The following is a 19,655-nucleotide window of genomic DNA, read 5'->3' as shown; positions in this document are numbered from 1 at the left end:
GAATCGCCAGCATTTTCTTCCCGAAGGAAGCCCATTCCTCCGGCGTCGCACGGCTGGTGGGGTAAGCGACGTGCCGGGCAGAGTCCTCCGAAGAGGACCTGGAAGACGACCGGTGTCGGCGCTTCTGAGAATGCCTCCAAGAGGCTGAGGAGTGGCGAGACCGACTCCTAGAAGGAGACCCACGAGACTTCCGACCATGACGCGGAGAGTCTCCTCTCGAATCATCCGTCGAAAGCCCCGCAGACTTCGACTTCCGGGGCTTGGACACCCGACCTACCGACAACTTCCTCTTACGTTCACGTAAGGCTTTGGACGTGAGTGACTGGCAGTCGATACAGTCATCCGTGTCGTGGGCCTCCCCGAGGCACCAGAGGCAGGCGTCGTGCAAGTCCATCACCGACATCTTGGACCCACACTCCCCGCACTTCTTGAAGCCCGGACGCGGGGTCGAAGACGAAGTAGAAGACATCTTCACACGAAGGATTTTCACAAAAACTAACAGGTTCGAAGAACCGAGAAGAACAGAACTCCAAAGAGTCGAGGCGTTAACCGAGATTCACGAAGCAACACGTTCGCGGAAAAAACGGAACTGAGGCTACGGGCGTCGTGCGTCCTACTTATCACATCGGATGACGTCGGAGGAGGTCCTCGACGACGGCGCATCGATGTCATCGACGCAGGACGCAGACGCCGAAAAAAGTTTCCGAAGCAGCACAGCTGTGGTGATTACATGTCAGATATGGAATACGTCAGAGGACCCAATCCCCTCGCATAGTATTTACTTACCTTGCCTTGTGTATATAAAATAAATGTATAGTGTACTAGAACTTCCTGTGTGCAAGAGTTCCTTTGGGCTAATATATTGACTGGGTTCATTGTACTTACCTATAGTTCACACCCTCCTCAAAAGATAACCATGGTTAGTTGGTGCCTGTGTAGCAAGAGATAGTTTTATAGAGTCTTATCTGAAGGTAGACTTTAGGAAAACTCCCCTAACACTGATATGAAAAGACGACATTTAAAGTTGATCACTAACCATTCTGTGATGAGGCCTATGCTAAGGAATTCTGCAGAGGAATGGTTGATGTCCAGGAAAGTCTCAATGGGCAGTGTGGTGCTGTTGAGGTGAGGCTGCCCTGGAGATGGAAGTATCTCTGGTGAGGAAGGCAGCTCAACTCAGTCATGCGTTTCCTTGCACGAGCCTGGAGCTTCGGGATAAGCTGGAGTGGAAGGGCATGGAGGAGGAATTGTGTGGTCCGAAGGAGCATTGTGGCTGGTGTTAGTGCAGTATGGTGTTGGAAGTAGACTCAGCCAGTACTGTGCGGTACTGGAAGTAGTCCCCAATTGCTGCTGTATCACCCTGGTGAGGGAGATCTTACTATGCCGGCATGCTTGAGACAGGCCTGGATTAGATGAGCTGGCCGGGTTGTGAGCCACTTGGGAGTACCAATCCCTCCCGGCCCCCAAAAAACTGGTCAGCTTATGTGTTCCAGCAAAATCATTGCTGGAACGCAGAGAAGAGTCACCATCATGAAGTTAGCAGCACCGGAAGGGCATCATGCACGATGTAGGGTCAGGGTGCGGTGTTCTCTCCGCCATTGTGGATGTTGAAGTTGGAGAAGCGGCTGAGTGAGGTCTCGAATTCCCAGGCAATTGGAGCATATCATGATGGGCATCCTTTTTGTTTGTTTTTGGTAGTAAAAATTAATTTACAGCTTTACAAAATAATTTCAAGCTACTAAGAATAAACTATTACATTTACATATGAACATACATAGACAAAATATAAAATCACACTCTTTATCATAATACTAAAAACAGTTCAGATTTTAATTCATTGAGTTCCTCTCTTGTCGCATCTCACCAACAAGAACCAACTCCAAAGTGACCTAAGGTCACAGATATCATAAGACAAAACACTTTTATCCTAGAGCATCTAATCCTACTTTCTAAGCCAGCATAGGAAACAACGGAACAAAAAAAAACAGAAGACAAAACGGAAAAAAAAGAAAACCATATAAAAAAACACATCGTTTTCATTAACAACAGTCCTCACAGCATTAGGTATCACCTCACGAGGACCAAATCGTGGTATTGGAAGCTTTTTCATCGTCCACGAGTAGCAAGGAATCGTTTAATGGCTTCAGCTCATCCTCGATTATGTTCACAAGTCTTACTGTCACAAACATGATCGATTTGCTCTGTCCCCAAATGCAGCGCAACCAAACCATGTTGCGTTCTGAAAGAGATATTTCCAACTAGAGTTCCCAGACAGGTGAGCCTTTGTATTTCAAAATGCACACAGTACATAAATACGTGCTCTAAGGTTTCCAGCTCCCTCTCATTGACACAGAACCTACAGTAATCCCAGTTTCCAACTTCTTTGTAACCAGACCAATTCCTAATACGAGCACCCGTGTGAATAAGGTCCAAACGGAATCTCATATAGGTCCTCCTGGCATTCTTGTCAGGGAAACACAAAATATAGGGCTGTCATGGCATGTGGGCATGTCTGAATTTAGCATACATGGAAAATGATAAGAAACCTGCAATTACATCTGTATTACCAGCCCATGCATTCCTAATAAAACGTAGTTTGGTCACCCCATGAGAGTCAATTAGGTCTTGTTTAGTCATATTCAAGGAAATTAACACCTGGGTCATGCGTTTTTGAAAGGAAAGGATACATACCAGGTGGTCCTCCTGTAACATTAGCCCAAAGTCTTCATAAAGCGAGTTCACAGGAGGCGACAACATTTTCATATAGGTGGTAAACGCACGCCATTCGTGTTTGTCGGCTAGTGCGTGAAGACCCAATTCATGAACTAAGATTGCATTTGGCAAATACCCAGGAAGACCGAAGACCCCTTTCCATAGTTTACCCTGAAGTGTGTTCGAAGTGGGTCCCATATTCAACAAGCAAACATCCAAGCTGCAGATTGGAATAGGCTCCACTTTCATTAAATAGAAATGGATAATAGGCATGAGGGAATATTTACAGTGCCGAGAGAAAATAATTCTCATCTGGGCAGTCAAATGGATCAATTTGGTGTCCAATATTGCTCGCCATTTGCCGACAGATATGCTGTTTGATACCTTGTAGCCCAAATAGGTGATCTCACGAGTGGTGTTAATAGGTTTCGAATTGACAAAACACGTATAACCCTGAGTTTTCCTCTTTGCAGAAAAAACTAGGATATTTGTTTATCAGAGTTAATTGTCAGGTTATTCATCTCACAGTAATCTTGAAAGAGTTTCAGTTTATTTTGGAGCCCAAAGGGAATTCTATCAAACAGGACGACATCATCGTCAAACGCCAACCAGTTCAGACGCAACTTGCCCAGGATGACCGGAAAAACGGTCGTTGTTTCCCATATGTTCTCAATGTCGGCCAGATAAAGGTTAAATACAGCGGCCAAGTTGCATCCCTGCTTCACTCCAATCCGAGTGGGGATGCTCTCCGAAAGGAGGCCTTCTGCTGTAATACGAACTGTATAAGATGTGTTCTCATGCAATGCCGCAATCATAGCCACCAGGTAGGACGGAATGCCATAAAACAAAGGCGGGTACTCAAGACACTATCAAATGCGGACGATAGATCTAAAGATGCCATATAGATCTGACCATTAGCACAAGTGCGTGTAGCTGTTAACAAATGGGCCTACGGAAGCCTACCTGTGCTTTAGATAAAATTCCGGCGGCAGTGATGAATGCCTCTAGATCACACAAGACTAAGCGTGCAAACATTTTTGCTGCTGTATCAATTAGGGCAATAGGCCTGAACTTAGCAGGGTCATTTAGGGGACCCTTTTTGTGGATGGGTACTATTCTTGCCGTCAACCAGGAGGATGGAATCCAACCAGTTTTGTAAATCAGTTGATATCTAGAGAGCAAGTACTTTGCCCAAAAGTGTGGGTCGTCCTTAATCGCGCAGGGCGGCAACCCATCAGGTCCTGCAGCTTTAGAGAACTTCAATTGAACTATTGCCCAGATAACATCTTTGTGATCCCACAGGCATTTGACAGAAAACTGTAGCTGAGGTTTGTCAGACTCCAGTCTACAGTGCTGTGCAGGTAGATCATATTTCAATCCAAAAAAGGACCTCCAGTTGGAGCCGGATATAGTCGCAACCATTTGGTTGATAACCTTACCAGTAGGGTTTCTTAAAATGGACCACATTTCCCTGGTGTTCCGCTTACACAAAAGTCCAATCATGCACTGGTTTGCAAGATTGTGGGCAGCGTGCCGTGCCTCCATCACTTTTTTCTTCTATGTTAACACAATCAGGTTTTTTAGTGACTTATGAGACATCGCGTTAGTATGCGCGCGGCTTGCCATTCGAAGATCATGGTTTTTCCGAGATTTTAAGGCAGCTACCTCCAGGGAAAAAGTGTGCACAGAATTGTGCACATTTTTGCTGGGTAAAACCTTAACTAAGGTTACTAAGTGGCGATGAATCATCACCCGATTAAAGTCGGTGACTTTCTCCATACAAGCCACAGATTTAGAGTCGTCACTGGGTACCACCATGTCCCTATTTACTAAGGACACCATTCTTCGGCATATATTGGGCTGCCATCTTACTGACAGAGTATGCCTGTCACTCTCCATCAGTGCTGCGGATGGCACACATTCATAAGGCTTAACCCTGATGTTTAATCTCGTTCTCAACATACTGTGATCCCCCAGGTCCCTCTTCATAATTGTTATGGGATTGAGCAGTCCAGAGCATCCCACAGATGCGAGAACGTAATCAATTAGTGAGGAGGAATTGCCTCGCTGCCAAGAGATTGTAAGACTGTGATTCGTGAGGGAAATCGGGTAGATGCCCCAAGCTTAAAAAAACTCGGCCCATATCTTCCCTCTACTACGAGACTAATTCATATGAATTTAGCTGATATGACCGCAATCTATTTCCTTCTAATTCCAGACATGAATTAAAGTCTCTACCAATCAAAATCTCATGCTTTGAAAATAGCAACGAGGTGTTGGACAAGATACGATTTAACTCTGCTATGGTTGCTTCTAGAGATTCAGCACTGGGATTCCAGTAGATCGAAATCAAAATAAATGTGTGGCATGCTACTTGTCAAAGACATTTCCACCATTATAAAAGGTGTCAGACTTATCCAATAGCTGTGCCGTTGCTCTCAAACTATTTTTGATAAGGATGGCAGTGCCACCACTAGGACGACCTAAAAGTTGCAGCTGCGCAGGAACACCAAAACAAACGTAGCCATCTAGCGTGATTTCATGCATGACCATCGTTTCCTGCAGCATTAAAATTTCTGGAGCATAACAAGCCCCAGCCTGTTTGTGCCATGCCCTAAGATTTCTTACACCACAACAGTTCCAGGATGCGATGGCAATACCTAGTGGTTAGAATTTGTCCGGTTCTGGTTTAATAGACGCCACCACTCTCATCAGAGGCTCCAACCATGATAATCTGCTTAAGGCCTGAGTCAGAGAGGCCAGTTGCTGTGATAGTTCCTTGCTATGGAACTCGTGTGTAGCTACATCTTTGTCACCCACGGATTGGTCCTTAGATATCGGCATGGAAAAATCCAAAAACGACCAAGCACTCTCCATGTCTTCAAACAAGTGTGGGAATAAACCCAAGGACTTGAAATCCTCGATAAAGTCCAAAGTTAATTTGGTAATTATATGGGACTGAACTTTGCACAACGCTCGATGATTGTTATGTGGAGCTAGTTTGACCCATTCTAGATCTTTACATGACAGATTACGTAAAGACGGGATCTGGTAAAAAGTATTCATCAGGAAAGATCTATTTATCCTGGCGATTCCATTGGTGTCAGGATCGCTGGCCCATCCAAGTACTTGGTTCATCTCTTTTGGAGTCTCGGCGAAAGAAAACATTTCAGTGTGGGGCTTTACTGATGTCGCTTTCCCAGGTACCTCCTCCTCCAAGTCATAGGTGGCAATACTTGCCATATTGGCTGAGGTCTTTGAAGCCAGTACCTTCATGGCGCTCTCCTCATTTTTTGCTGTAGCGAGATCGGCGTCTTCCTGCGGAATAATGTTGGTTTGACATCCCTCCTGTTTGACTCAGGAGGCAGGGACTCATTCCCTTTTGTAGATAGGAGGAGGCATGCCACCACAAATTGAGGATGAACAGCCGCTTTTTTGCTCTCAATGCTCGGAAAGAAGCTATGCAGCTGGGACTGGGATTTATCAGTCCATGTCCCTGAGGATTGTAAGGTCTTCACCTGCAAGTTATCACTTTTCAGTGCTTTTATCTGCAGGTGTTTCTTACTTTCCTCATTTAGTTCCACTAGGTTTAATGCCAGGTCATCCATACTCGCACCCGTTTTACTACTCTGAGCGGGGTCCTCGTCCTTGGTAGATTGGGACAAACTGTCCTCTTTGCCCTTTGAATGAGCTTTCTTCTGATTAGCTTTGGCAAGGTTTAATCGTTTTTGTGCACTGAAAAATGACTTCTTAGCCTTGCAGGAAATGAACTGCCTACCCTCCTGCCCCCCAGTAATTCCCACACCTGACTCGTTTGCCAACAACGGGGCATGATGCTCAGGTTTGGTCTGTGAGTCAATTATATCTGTCAATGCGGAGGGGCTGTCAGGAGACGAGTCTGGCTGAGTATCAGTCGCCATTGCACCACCTAAAGGCTCAAGAGTCTCCATAGATTGAGAATTAAAGACTACGTTAGACAACAGTTCTACCTGGAGCAAGCGATCGTGATGGAGTTTCGCTACCTCCAGGAAGTTGATGGGCTCATTGCTACCATATTCTGTCCCAGTCGTGTTGGTACCTTGAAGCTCTTGGGAATACAATCTTTGAGGCAAGTGGGGCTTGATTGCCACATTATCAGTTTGAGTTCCCCGCGACTGTACCTCGAATGTTGTTGTGACTGGTTTGGCAGGCAGGGCATTGCTTGCTAACATTTTTTCTATTTGAGTAAAGTAAAATGTTTTCGAGTGCTCCTCAGCCAGCATATAGCCCTCCAGTTTGATGGGCGTCCTTTGCTTATGAGAAATTAGCCTCCAGATTTTAAACAAGTTTAGTCTTCTCTCATTCAGCTGCTGTTGCGTAGGGATGTATATTTGTATGCCAAGACAGTTGCCACACTAACCTGGTCACTATTTTAGGAAATGGGCTACTTGCATGTCTTAACCGCTCCAATTAAAGTGATATGTATATTTGGATGAGATTAGGCAGCGTGCTTCTAGATAACCAGAAGGGTTTACCTGAGATTTGATTAGTTTGCCAAGATTTTATGTTTATAATTGAACCGTAGTGTAACAAAAGGCTGGAGTGGAGATTACAGATGGTTTTATAGGGTTACAAAATGTTCCATCATCAAGTTCTAGGAGTTGCTCACAATTACGATGCATAGTGTATTATGATGCTTAGATTTTATACTTCATATTACATTTATTGGGAGTAGTGTTTTGCCCTCTCTATTGTGTAGATGTTTGAGTAAAATTCTCTCCAGCTGCGAGTTCCCCAGCACTTTTTGCTGGACTCTTGGTTGTTATCTGATTCTCCTGTGTGAGTGGGAAACTTGTTCCAGACTCACTCATTCTTTTACTCTGTACTTGGGAACCCTTGTTCTCTCTTTTTGGTACTTTTTAATAGAGTTGTACTTTCCTCCATCTTTTCTGGCATCTACATTTTACTATTGCAGCACACACAACTTTCTGTGTAGTGCTGCTGGAAGCTCCTTCAGCTCTCCTTTTTATTTTTCCTGGGTTAACTCCTGTTACCAGGATAGGGGACACCCTTGTGTCCTTCCTGTGTTTTACTTTGTGAGATCAGCACATCCCACCTTATGTGGAGTGCCGAGGGGAAATTTCTCCCTTTTCTCACTGTTCCAGTTACTTTTAGTTACTGTTATAAGTTCATCTAATAGGCTGGTGGCAGTGTACCTTTTTGCCCAATTTTTGTGGACTTCTACTGCAGGTTATCTTTGCGGCTGTGCTAGGGGATACAGTGGTCACCATTTGCCTAAAATGGTGGCTGTACTTGTTAAAGCGCTGTACTTGTTCTTACTTGAGCCTTCTTCTAGCTGCCTGGCTGGGGGAGTTCTTGATGGGGTCTTTTGTCCTTGGCAACTGCTGAAGACCCGACACCAAATTCCGAGCCACGGGGAAAGATCTCTTGAAGACGACTTCCTCCCCTAGACTGGTGGGCCTAACCAGTCTCAAGACCACATGCATTTTGAGCCATCCCACAAAGAACTGGGACCCTCCCAGGCTGCAAATTCCCAATACCCTGGGACCTGTGCCATTTTGCGGTGCAACGTCTTGTGAAACACAGTTCCGGCTGAAACCTTGTAGGCATCCTTCTGCCCCAGAATTGACACTCGGCTGAGTCGTGGGCCGAGCACCGAAGAGAAGTCTACTAGATGACAACCGTTGCCGACCTGAAGCCTGTGAAGGGCTCCAATGTAGCAACGCCACGAAGATCTATTGCTGGGCGTCCCACTGCTCGATTGCATCCATCTGTTCTCTCCAAAGTTCCTTCTTCAGCCACCCATGCCAAGAAACCCGAACTGGGGACAACTGTCGCGTCACCGTGGGGACCAACCTGCTGCAACAAGTTCTTCATTAAAAAGGTACTGTCTCGAGCCTAGGTACTTAACTTGGTCTTGCTGTGTTGTTCTTGGAAGGCTGCAGTTAAGCGGTTACTTGCCCCTCCAGGGCATCCCAGTCCCATTGTGGTGAACAACACATTGGGCTCCAAATTGCCAAACTAACCGTTACTTACCTGCGAAATGAAGGAAACCTTCATATACTCTACTCTGTTGCTTACCTGCCTCTTTCCTCCTTACTAACTGGGCCCCCAGTGGCCCCCTTGACTCTGTGAGAATCACCTAGTATAGGGATGGACTTTTAAAGATTGGTTAATTGAGGTTACAAGAGTTGATCTAAAGTTGATTTGTTTCAGTAGTTTCTCTCACTTTTGTGTTGATGTACATAGATTTAAAGTGTGCTACCTTTTATTCTACTGTGATGTTATTTTGTGGATAGTACTTGCATGACTTATTTCTAAAGGCTTTGTGTACAAAATAAATGACTATTTTAAACTGCTAGTTTGTCAGGGTTTCCTGAACTGATTATATGCTCCAAGTACTGTGTGCCTCACGACACCCCTTCGCCCCCTAGACTAAGTCTAAGTAGATACGAACAGCAAGTGTGTGCATAAATCCTGTGATTTCTGAGCAAGTGAAAGTAAATCCCATGGATTTTCTAAGCAAGTGGGTGTAAAGCCCAAGGTACCTGTGCAATGGGCGTAAATCCCATGATTCACTGACTGAACCCGCAGAAAACCCCAAGATTCCTGTGCAAATGGCCGTGAATATAAAATCTTGTGAGCATATTCGGTATTTGCACACTTTCTATACGTGGACTCTCGTTGCAGTGCATGCCATCCGTTATGCGCATGCAGTTACTGGCATCTTCTTGGAGGGTCATTGATTTAATTGTTCTTCATACTTTTTTGGTTTAATACGTCATAAATTCAAGGGATTAGCTACCTTACAGTGCAGATATATTTTGAATGCCATCTGCTATCGTGCACGTCACTTCCCTTTCTTTTCCTTCTTTTAAATGTTCGTGTACATCTATGCTTGCACTGAACTTCGTGCCATGTGTCTATTACATCTCTCAAGTGTTTTTTTCTCTCTTTACAGTATGCGTCACAGAACTCTCGGTTGCTCTATGCCAGGCACAATTACGTCATCCAGCTGCAGTTTCCGTTTCTCGCTCGGTATTCTTTATCTTTAATAAATGGGGGAATGCCTGATAAACAGAACTTCGTATTCTACTCATTACGGACATGGGACAACAACAGCTCTGTGTTCATATAGGTGGAGTGTTTCCAAGAAACCTTTAGAAAACTGTGTCAACCAACAGTCTGATTGCTGCACCACTATACTTGTGTCCCTATACTGCTTAAACATTCGTCTCTGCAAGATAATAACAGTCTTTGAATCATTATTTACAGGAAAATATTTTTAACCAAATAATTATTCCTCATCCATCCACAAAGCAAAAGTAAACCCAATTGAGCAATCAATCTGGCAACACTCGCTCAGCAACAGACACTACAAATTCTGAATATCAAAGCTGATCGGCTTGTGTATAACGTCACAAGATGCCGAACATGTCTAGAGCTTGGTTTGCAAATCAACTTGTACGGAGGTTTGAGCTCTGCTAAAGACGATGTTATGGTAGTTGGTTCAGGAACATGATTGAGCCTTGATCAGTGAAGATGTACTGTTCAAGTGCTGAGCACGTGCGGCGCTCTTTCGAGAGATCTAACGGAGGAGAGACACCATTCTTGGGCATCTAGGAAACAAAGGTCACCGCTCTCCAAGCTACACCTTTGAGCTCATGATTGAAATGTTTCCACTGCCCAACCCTGCCGCAGTATTTGCTATGGAGCAGTATTATGGTATCATGCACGCCACCAAATTCATATTACATCCATACAAATGTAGTTGCATAGTCCAACAATAAAACCCAACACAGATCACCACCTACAGCAATGGTAGGTCATGATTAAACTGTATAGAATATATAATCTTCCCATCTGATAAAGGTTTGCAACCAACATACCTGATGAAACGGTCAACATATGATAATGCATAGAATTTCCTTTGCTTATATCTTCTGTTCAGGAACCAAGGTATCGGCCACTCGCTGAACTTATACCTGTAAATCACCAGAAGAATAGCGTTCGTTTTAAAATCCTTATTTTTTTCATACAAAAGTAAATTGACGTTAACAGTCTAGAATTTGCCTATTGCCAGCGATCTTTGAAAAGGTATAGAAGTGTAATGTGATGAATCCCACAGTCTCATTACTAAATCCCAGCCTAACGTCACCTCACATGTGACCAGGGGAAGGCAGCCGCTAACTGATCCTAGGCGGCATTAAGAGGGAGCATCACAAGGGAGCAGAAGGCTGGCAAGGGAAAGTAGCAACTCTGTCAGGAGGGACGCAGTGTTTATCCTTTCCTGAGGACTGAGTTTCCCCTAGTGCCTAGATGGCATGTCTCTGTGGGGCTCCCTCTCCCAGACGTACCCCATGTGCCAAGTATGGGGACCCTTTTTTATAAACATGAAAATTATATACATAAGGGTCAGGAAGTTAATATTACTACTTCTAGTAGTTCTGATTCTACGTTATGTTTAGATCATAGGTCCAAGAGAAAACCATCACTTTTTTTGAAATACTCCCATAAGTGTAAGTCCTATAAATCACCCAAACAGAGTGGATTAAATGATGGGAAAACAAACAAGAACATTATGGACTTCAAGTGCCATAAAGTTATTAGTACTGAGACGAGGAAGAGGGGCTCAGAGTTATTAAACTGCAATGAGCTGTCTAGTTGATGAAATGACTCACACTTGAATGGATGCCGCCTAATGGAAATGCAGGAATGGAACAGGTAAAAACTATGGGAGAGCTATTTTATATTGTGAAGATTATGGGCTGGAGGAGGTCAGGTTAAGCTGTTACTAGTAAAGGTTTCTGTTGAAATCAAAACTCCAAACGCAGCTGTGGCTGTGAAATTTATGTGGTCGAATTTGAATGGGTTAGAGTTTCAATGGACTGACTACGGGAATTCTGTTTTAGGATTGATGAGACAGAATGATATCTCCATGAATTAATCGGAATCTATGACAACGGTTATATGTTTGAGGCGCTGAGCGATTAGGAAAGGATTATGACATCTTTTTTGCTGATAAACAACAGGATTTAGAAGATTAACTTGAAAGATGATTTGGGGATCTATATGTTCTGTGATTAGGTGAGAAGAAGTGGGAACTTTTGTGAAGATTGCTGGTCATACACCTTGGTGTTCTGAAATTGGAAACTTTAGGTAAGAAAATTCCTTGCAAGGAAGATGAAGTTCCTTTTGAAAATGTCAACGTATCAACAATGAATAATGCATCATTGAAATTATACTCAATTATTGATAGAATGGAAATTTGAAACAGTACGAACTAGGAAGATAAATGAAGTAAAACACGATAGAGGGAATTGGAGACTTGCCAAGAAAGACAGCAAAATGGTAATCTCTGAATAATAGAGTATCTACTCACTGGGTTCTTTATAGCAGATTGTAGGATAAAACCATATAGCTAATATAAACAGTGTTGGCGGTGGACACCGATACAGCACTAGGTTAAGATAATCAATAAGCATAATTGAATAGACAGACTAAAAATGGTTCAGATATATTTTTGAAAAGATAGGACTCTATACATTTATTGTTTCCTCGCTCCCCTACGGTGATGCATCGCTGGCTTGCCATTGGTCTGTGTACAATTTACATAGGGCAGTCTAGACCTGGCTCTTACCAACGTAAATACAAGGTTCTCTTTCCAGCCCTACAGTTCCAAGAGCCAATATGTATTAGATTATGAGGAAATACATTGCAATCTACAGGCAAACTTAACATTAAAAACAATAAAAGTGAATTTCCTTAACATTAAGTTTCTTATTGGATGAGAAACCCATGCCAAATTCTAGACAAGCTCTCTAGTCAAAGCTTTAATTTATAACATCAATTTTGCTGTCCTGCTTCCTTTTCATTTCATGTTCATAGATGCAGCAAGGAAGGTCAGACTCTAGCCAAAGATAAAAGGCCCAGACTGAAGTACAGTGTTGCAGATATTCTACTATGAAACAAGCACATACCTTCACCTAATCATTATCTTTTTTTAACTAATCTCAGAGTTTAAAAATTAGAGAAGCAGTTAAAAAAAAAAAAAAAAATCAGCCAGAGAGGGGACATCCAAGATGCAATATAGCAAAGCCCAAAGTCATGTCTTTTGACGAGGAGGCGCTACAAAAAGGAATAATCAGAAAACATGCTTTTTCCATGTAGCCTTTGCCAACAGTTTTTTTTATCAGTGTTGCATGGCATGTGAAGCAAGTGATTAAAAGTTACTTCAATGGCTCAGAATAATTAATTAATGCAATTACTGTGCACATAAAATAGGATTCATCTGCATTCATTTCGTTTATGGTTTTGTAAAGAAAAGCAAGGAGTAGGACGAATTTAAGATGACATCAGTCAGCCAAACAAGCTACGGGAGTCAGAAGGCCCCATTGCTGGGCTGCTACTTGGAAACGCATCTCTTCCAAAAACAGTGACACAGGCTTAAATACACCTGTGTCTTTGTAAAGAGGACATAGACATCCCTGCATACTTTTAAAAAAAAGATAAGAATCTATTTTCGACTCCAAAGAGGACACCCCTCAACAGAAAAAGCAAGCAATGTGCACGGCAGTATTTGTCAAACATCTCTAAAACATACCACGTAACATCTCCAAAGCAATCCCGCCTCCAATCTCCTGGTCTTGCTTTTTGTTGGCCAGTCTGCAAAAGCCGTAAAGCGGTTTCTCGCTCTCGAAGTACGAGTTCTAAATTCTCTATGGAAAGGTCCACCTGGAAAAAGAGAATTTACTGTAATATTCACTTGTGCAAAACGCTTGGGAATGGACATAGATCGGACACACCTAAGTGAATGTCGCTCGACTCGTAGAATGGAACGTTTTTGCTTAGTTTCCCCTACACCAGTAACATATGGTACAAAGTTGCAAGCATTCCCATCACAACTTTATTTCATTACAACCCTCAGTGGTATATGGGTTCCAGGCAGGGTCCTCCATTCTCACTGTACCCAAAGACTCCACTTGCACCACAATAACAAAGACCAAAACATCAGGCATGCATCCTTGAAGTTCCATGAAGAGAGCATGTGAAGAAAACCATCCTGGCTAGCCTACTCCTTTTTTGGTGGGGTTGGAATTATTGTCATACAATTAGTCCGCGCATGCAAAAACACAGAGGAATGCACACAAAGTGATATAAAACACAGTCTTAATTTAAAATTTTTTTTTTAAAATCCATTTAAAAAAACGATCTAGAAAGACGGCTTTGTGACCGCAGAGCGGTCTTTCTAGATCAGACTGTTGTGCCCCTGCTGCACACGAGTGCGCGCAGGAGCTCACAGGCACGACAGGACCAGGAAGCGCTGTCAGGGGGAGAACAGGTAAGAGTTTGTTGTTAGGGAGAATTTTCATTTCTGTGCCAATTTCCTCTCATCTTAGACCCCCAGCTCTTTTGCTGGACTTAGGACTTTTTAATTTTAACTCTAGAGTGAGTGGGACCTTTTTCTCACTCCCTCTTGTGTCCCCCGCCCCCCACTAAGATTTTATGTTTTCATTGTTTTTTGAGTCTGACATACTCCATAGGCAACTGCTTTTGTGTAGTGACACACAGCACCTTCAGTGCAGCGTCACTGAAGTCTTTTGGATTTCTCTTAAGGTCTAAATACCTTTTCTTGGGTGAACTACTGTTCCCAAGGATGGTAAGGTGAAATTGATCTTACTTACCTTTTTACTTTGTAGGCCCAGCACACACCATCTTATGTGGAGTGCTGGGGGGTAACCTACTTTCTCATGTAACATTTTTGTTGCCCTCACTACTTTAACTGGCTGGTGGCAGTGGTTTACTTTTTATTACCAGTGTGCTGCTTTTTTTAAAATCGCAGGCTGAACCCTCAGCTGCAGTACATCACCCATTGGTGACCATTGTGTCAAAATGGCCCTGGTCGTCTTTTTTGCCATTTTCTGTTTGTGAGGTCTTTCTTGCCTTTTATTCTGTGCTTTGAGACAGGTTTAAGCCCTTTGTGTGTTTTGCCTTTGACGGTCTTCAGCCCTGAAGCCTGCACCTGGCTCCAGTGTGTGTGGAAGGGCAGGAAGTGAGGGAGGGTCAATAAAACTCCCCTGTCCTTTGTCTCTAGGTGTGCATGAACAAAACCAGTCCTGATTGGCCAGCTGGCTGTCTGGGAAAGACAGCCACCCTGCTTTGTGATCGACAGCCTAGGGCTGTGAATGAATGAGAATGAGTTTAAAAGGCAATGTTCTTGGGACTAAAGGCAGAGTCGGCCAACGGAAGAAACATCCGAAGAAGAAATCGTGGTGAGAAGCCTGTTGCAACCTCCTGGACCTTCAAGTGCCCGGTGAAGCCCCGCTGCTGTGCTTACCTCCTTTTTCGCATCAACAGAAGCGCCGGATGGAACAACTTCTCCCCTTGGGCTGGTGGGACCAACTAGCCCGTGACGAACTCCACTTTGGTGCAATGCCCGACTTGCTGTGCCTCTCCAGTCTTGCAGTAATAACGGTTAAATCCCATCTGCTGCACGCCCCCGCCCCCTCTTTTTTCTACACATTGGTTCGAGAGTCCCGGGCTCTAGAGGCAGCCGCACCGGGGTCACCATGCCCTACCTAGGAGAGCCACATTGCTGGTTTTCTCCGCTGCCCCTATTATGGGAAACAATTGTGTTATTGGAGGGGAGTTGGTTCCTGGTTACCAAAAGTGACTACAGCTACCAGAATTCCCCGATACCTAATTTGAGACTAATTAGTAACACCTGAATAGACTGCCTCCCTGAAGATTGTAAGAGACATGAAAGCGCTTGGAGGAGAAGAGCAACTGAACTGCAGCAGATGGGATTTAACCCTGTTATTACTTGATCATTGATGGGATTTAACCCTGTTACTACTTGCATCAGGTATACAAAACTGGGAACTAGAGTGTGTGCCTCACCCCCTCTTTTTCTAACAATAATAGTAATCTTTGAAAAATAAATGCCAGAAGCCGTTATCGTCAACTTATGTATTCAGCAGAAAAACACACAAACCATGGTCGCAGTTAGAGAAAGGGGCACACACTTGGATTTGTCACTACAACTTTTTAAATGCATGTAAAAAATTCCTTTTACACAAGAGAACATTTAGAGACAATATCCCCCCCTTCAAATCGATGCTTACCTTTTCCAAGCGTTCTGGACTTGGCATTGGCATCCGCTGTCTCTTTGCCTCCTGTTCTACGGTGAGAAGCATGTTTTTTTCCTTCAGCAAGACATACCTAGAACAAAGGGATCATCAAATTGCAAGTGTGTCAGTGGGTTGTAAAAGAACACAGTCGGAAACATTTCTTTCATTGTATGCTTACCAAAGTTTATGCAAATCTTCACTGCCTTTGGCTCGTAGCTGACTTGCAGTCCAAGAATCACCTATATCAACAAATTGAAGAGTGGTTACATGAACATGCGCATTTACACTTGGATATCATGCAACCAATCGAATACGTGGAGGGACACCAACAAAACTCAAAGCGCATATATGGGAACATGTATGAGGTACCATATAGCACAGTGGTGTCCACAAGGTGGCTTACCACAATTCTTAGGTTAATGGATTTACATTTAACTAAACACAACTTCTCTCCTCGGTCAAACTCAAAATAAAAAGTGTCAGGATAGCCCCTTCTCATCAGTTCCAACAGTATGAGGGTTTCCAATTTTCAGGGTGCTTCCAGGTCACCCATAGTTGCAAGGGTTCTCTACTTAGTTTATTCCTACTTGGGGGTGGGGTGTGACCACTTACAGCTCACCTTGTAGTTCCAGTATACGTTTCTGGGTCTCTCAAGCCGTTGGTAATAGTAAGGTCCTCTTCCACTTGAAGACATGTCTCTATTCCTGCCCTGGTCTTGATCCTCCTAGATGCTAGACCTTTGCTCACTTCTCCTCCCACCATGGGCTTGACCTGTTCAGATTAGGGCCTCATCCCTAGCTCCTTGCCTTGGCCTAAGCATACCGTCTCCTACCTTCACAGACCTTGATAGTCTATGCACGTTCTCCTGACATTTTCTCCAACCTCTCATGTGGTGTCCAACCCACCTTCTCCAGGCCCTCTTTCCTCCAAACTCCCCCTCTCTCCACTCTTCCTCCAAATTCCTATGTCACTCTCCAACTCACTCCATACTCCTGCCATTAGTTCTTACTCAAACACCCACACTGCCTGACTGCGAATATGGGCTTGTATAGTCCTGGCACAGCTTCCCTGTGGTTGGGCTTTCTCTAGGGGTCTGCGTCTAGAAATGTGAATGAGTGAAGGTTTACAATTGGCTGCATTTAAACCATCAACCTGGGCTGCCTTTGACACTTTAGGGCCAGGCAACACCTTTAAAAAATGAGTATATGCTATCAGGGAAGTAATTTTTTTAACTTTATTATTTTTTTAAAAACAGAACGGAAGCAAAGCTTCCACTTTCCACCACCAAACACAAAAAACAAAAACATTACATCCAAAAGGAAGCACTAGCACAGTTGCTGCAATGAGACACAGTAAATGACACAATCAGTTCATAATTCACATTAACCACAAGATAAAGTGTTTGCCCATACGATAGGATATTTGTTAGGTATGTTTTTCGAAAGTCTGGCACTATTCTCGGGGGTATACATGAGTCCTTCATGTACAGTGAATAAGTGTGTAATACAATATTGTGTATAGCAATGCATTCCTCCATGACCTACTTCTCTCATGATAGTTCTTCTAATAATTTTTGATAGTTTTCTGCCACCATTACAATAACAATCCCTTGTGGAGGCTTCCTATTAAAACTAAATGCACTTGTGATGTCATGAATGAGATTTGTGATGGCATCTTTGATGTCATTGATGTTAGTCCTTGCAGTGCACACTGGTGTCACGAGTTATGGTTGCTTAGCTTACCAGAACTGTCTGTAACCATGACATCTCGGTAACAACGTTTTTCCATTCAATTTCATAGGTTTTTGCTAGTGCAACTGAACCATAACGTCCCTTTAACAATGTTTGTTAGTGAATATATATGTATCACTGACAAAAAATGTTAACAGAACGTTATTGTTAAATTGCACTAGGAAAAATCCCAGAAATTCACAAGTTATGGTCAGCTAAGCAACCATAACTTGCGCTACCCCTGTGCACGGCAAGGACTAACACCCATGGCATCAAAGATGACATCACAAATGTCCTTCATGACATGACTGATGACATCACATGTGTATATAGTTGTCATAAACACCCTCCACAAGGGATTGTCATTGTAATGTTGGCAGAAAATTATCAGAAATCATTGGAAGCACTATCATGAAATACATAGGTCTTTAAGGGATGCGTTGCTATAAACACCATTGCATTACAGATTCCCTTCCAGTACATGCGCCCAGTCATGTAGAAACGTTGCAAATGTCTACAGCATGCATCATACAGGTGTAATAATCAAATCTTCGGATGTTGGACCGTACAAAGATGAATGCTTTCATTTGACAACTTTCTGCCGTGTAACACATGCAATAAGTAGCTACGAATGCCTCTTACTACATTACTGTACTACTATACACAACACATAGAGACCACAATTTATAGAAATATGAGCACACATAGAGAAAGTAAAGTCAACAAAAAAGTAGGAGTACCACCAGAAAGTGTTCATACCATACTGCTTATGTTCATGCACAGAACTGATTGCTGTGCTTCAGGCTTGCTTCTTCCCCTATGTATATGTATATGTTATGATGTGACTCAACCCTAAGGAAAGTAGTGCCAGAACATATGAGAAGGGTAAGGTCAACAAATATAGCACCTTTCCCACTTTTAGTTCCTGACTCCCATTGAAGACAAGCACCCGGTGTACATAGGTCACTGAACAAAAAACAAAAAAAAAGGGAGCCACACATGTGATGTCATCAGGCATGTCATGAATGACATTTGTGATGTCATCTTTGATGTATTGGGTATTAGTCCTTGCAGTGCACAGGGGTAGTGCGAGTTATGGTTGCTTAGCGGACCATAACTTGCGAATTTCTGGGTTTTTTCGGTTTTACCTGTAACCATAACATCCCTGTAACAACGTTTGTCCATTGAATTGCATAGGTTTTTACTAGTGCAACTTAACCAAAACGTCCCTTTAACAATGTTTTTTGTCAGTGAATTTCATTGGTTTTTAGCAGGATACCCTTCGTTTGTAAACAAGAACTGTGCAACATAGTGCAACTGCTGGCATCATGTTAATGCGGACAGCAGTCATGGACTATGCGTCTGTTTGCGGAGATCGTGTGGCATCCAACCTGCTGAGGAAGGCAGGTGCTTCTCTTACATAGTGGTACCAATCACTAAAAGCAAAGAACAGACAAACAACACCTTGTGCAAGAATTGCGAGGGAAAACAGAAGGTTTGCAAATTGTGTACTTATGAAGCAAACAGGACAAAGACATAGGGAGTGCACCACAACGGAATGCATCAACAACAACAGAAGTGACGTCTGCCTTCACCAATCTTACCGCACTGTATTGTAAAGGGGAACAAAAAACGAACGGCCATAGTAACGCCTGGAAAGTGCTAAGACCTGAACGTCAATACAATGTAGTAAGGACCCTAAACTTTGTCTAATAATTGCACAGGTGCTGCAGTATGCAATAGTACAGAAGCATAACGTGTCTTAAAGCAGCAATGGCAAGCACCTTAGAGTGGCAGGATGAACATTTCCCTCATGACGCAATGACTTTCTATAGTAACCCCATTGGTACGCACAGTGCTGTGAACCGTAAATTATGTAATTTATATTGCTTCATGTACACCAAACACATTCTCTTTTTGGTAAGAGAACATATTGGAAAGGAAAGCAAGGCAGTACAAGTGGCAACCCTTCCACGGCAGCATACGGGCATAGGAAAGGAAAGAAACTCTGTATAGGGAAATGGACTGCGTGGAAGTCAAAGTGGAGAAATTGGTGAACAATTGTGCCGCTTTAATGGTTACG

At 43.3% G+C, this 19,655-nt stretch overlaps 1 protein-coding gene across 1 annotated transcript in view; it reads right to left on the bottom strand.

Moving 5' to 3' along the window:
• Positions 1-19,655, bottom strand: part of MRPL47 (mitochondrial ribosomal protein L47) — a 237,391-nt gene that overhangs the window by 25,265 nt on the left and 192,471 nt on the right. The window contains exons 3-6 of the mRNA XM_069618677.1: positions 16,021-16,081; positions 15,837-15,933; positions 13,316-13,446; positions 10,602-10,697 (exon numbers count right to left, since the gene is read on the bottom strand). Coding sequence (XP_069474778.1) covers positions 10,602-10,697; positions 13,316-13,446; positions 15,837-15,933; positions 16,021-16,081 — 385 coding nt within the window. The remainder of the gene's footprint in view (positions 1-10,601; positions 10,698-13,315; positions 13,447-15,836; positions 15,934-16,020; positions 16,082-19,655) is intronic.

This window comes from Ambystoma mexicanum, chromosome 10 (assembly GCF_040938575.1).
Source record: "Ambystoma mexicanum isolate Mex_15411 chromosome 10, UKY_AmexF1_1, whole genome shotgun sequence".
Lineage (NCBI taxonomy): Eukaryota > Metazoa > Chordata > Amphibia > Caudata > Ambystomatidae > Ambystoma > Ambystoma mexicanum.
This window is presented reverse-complemented; position numbering and strand designations above follow the sequence as displayed.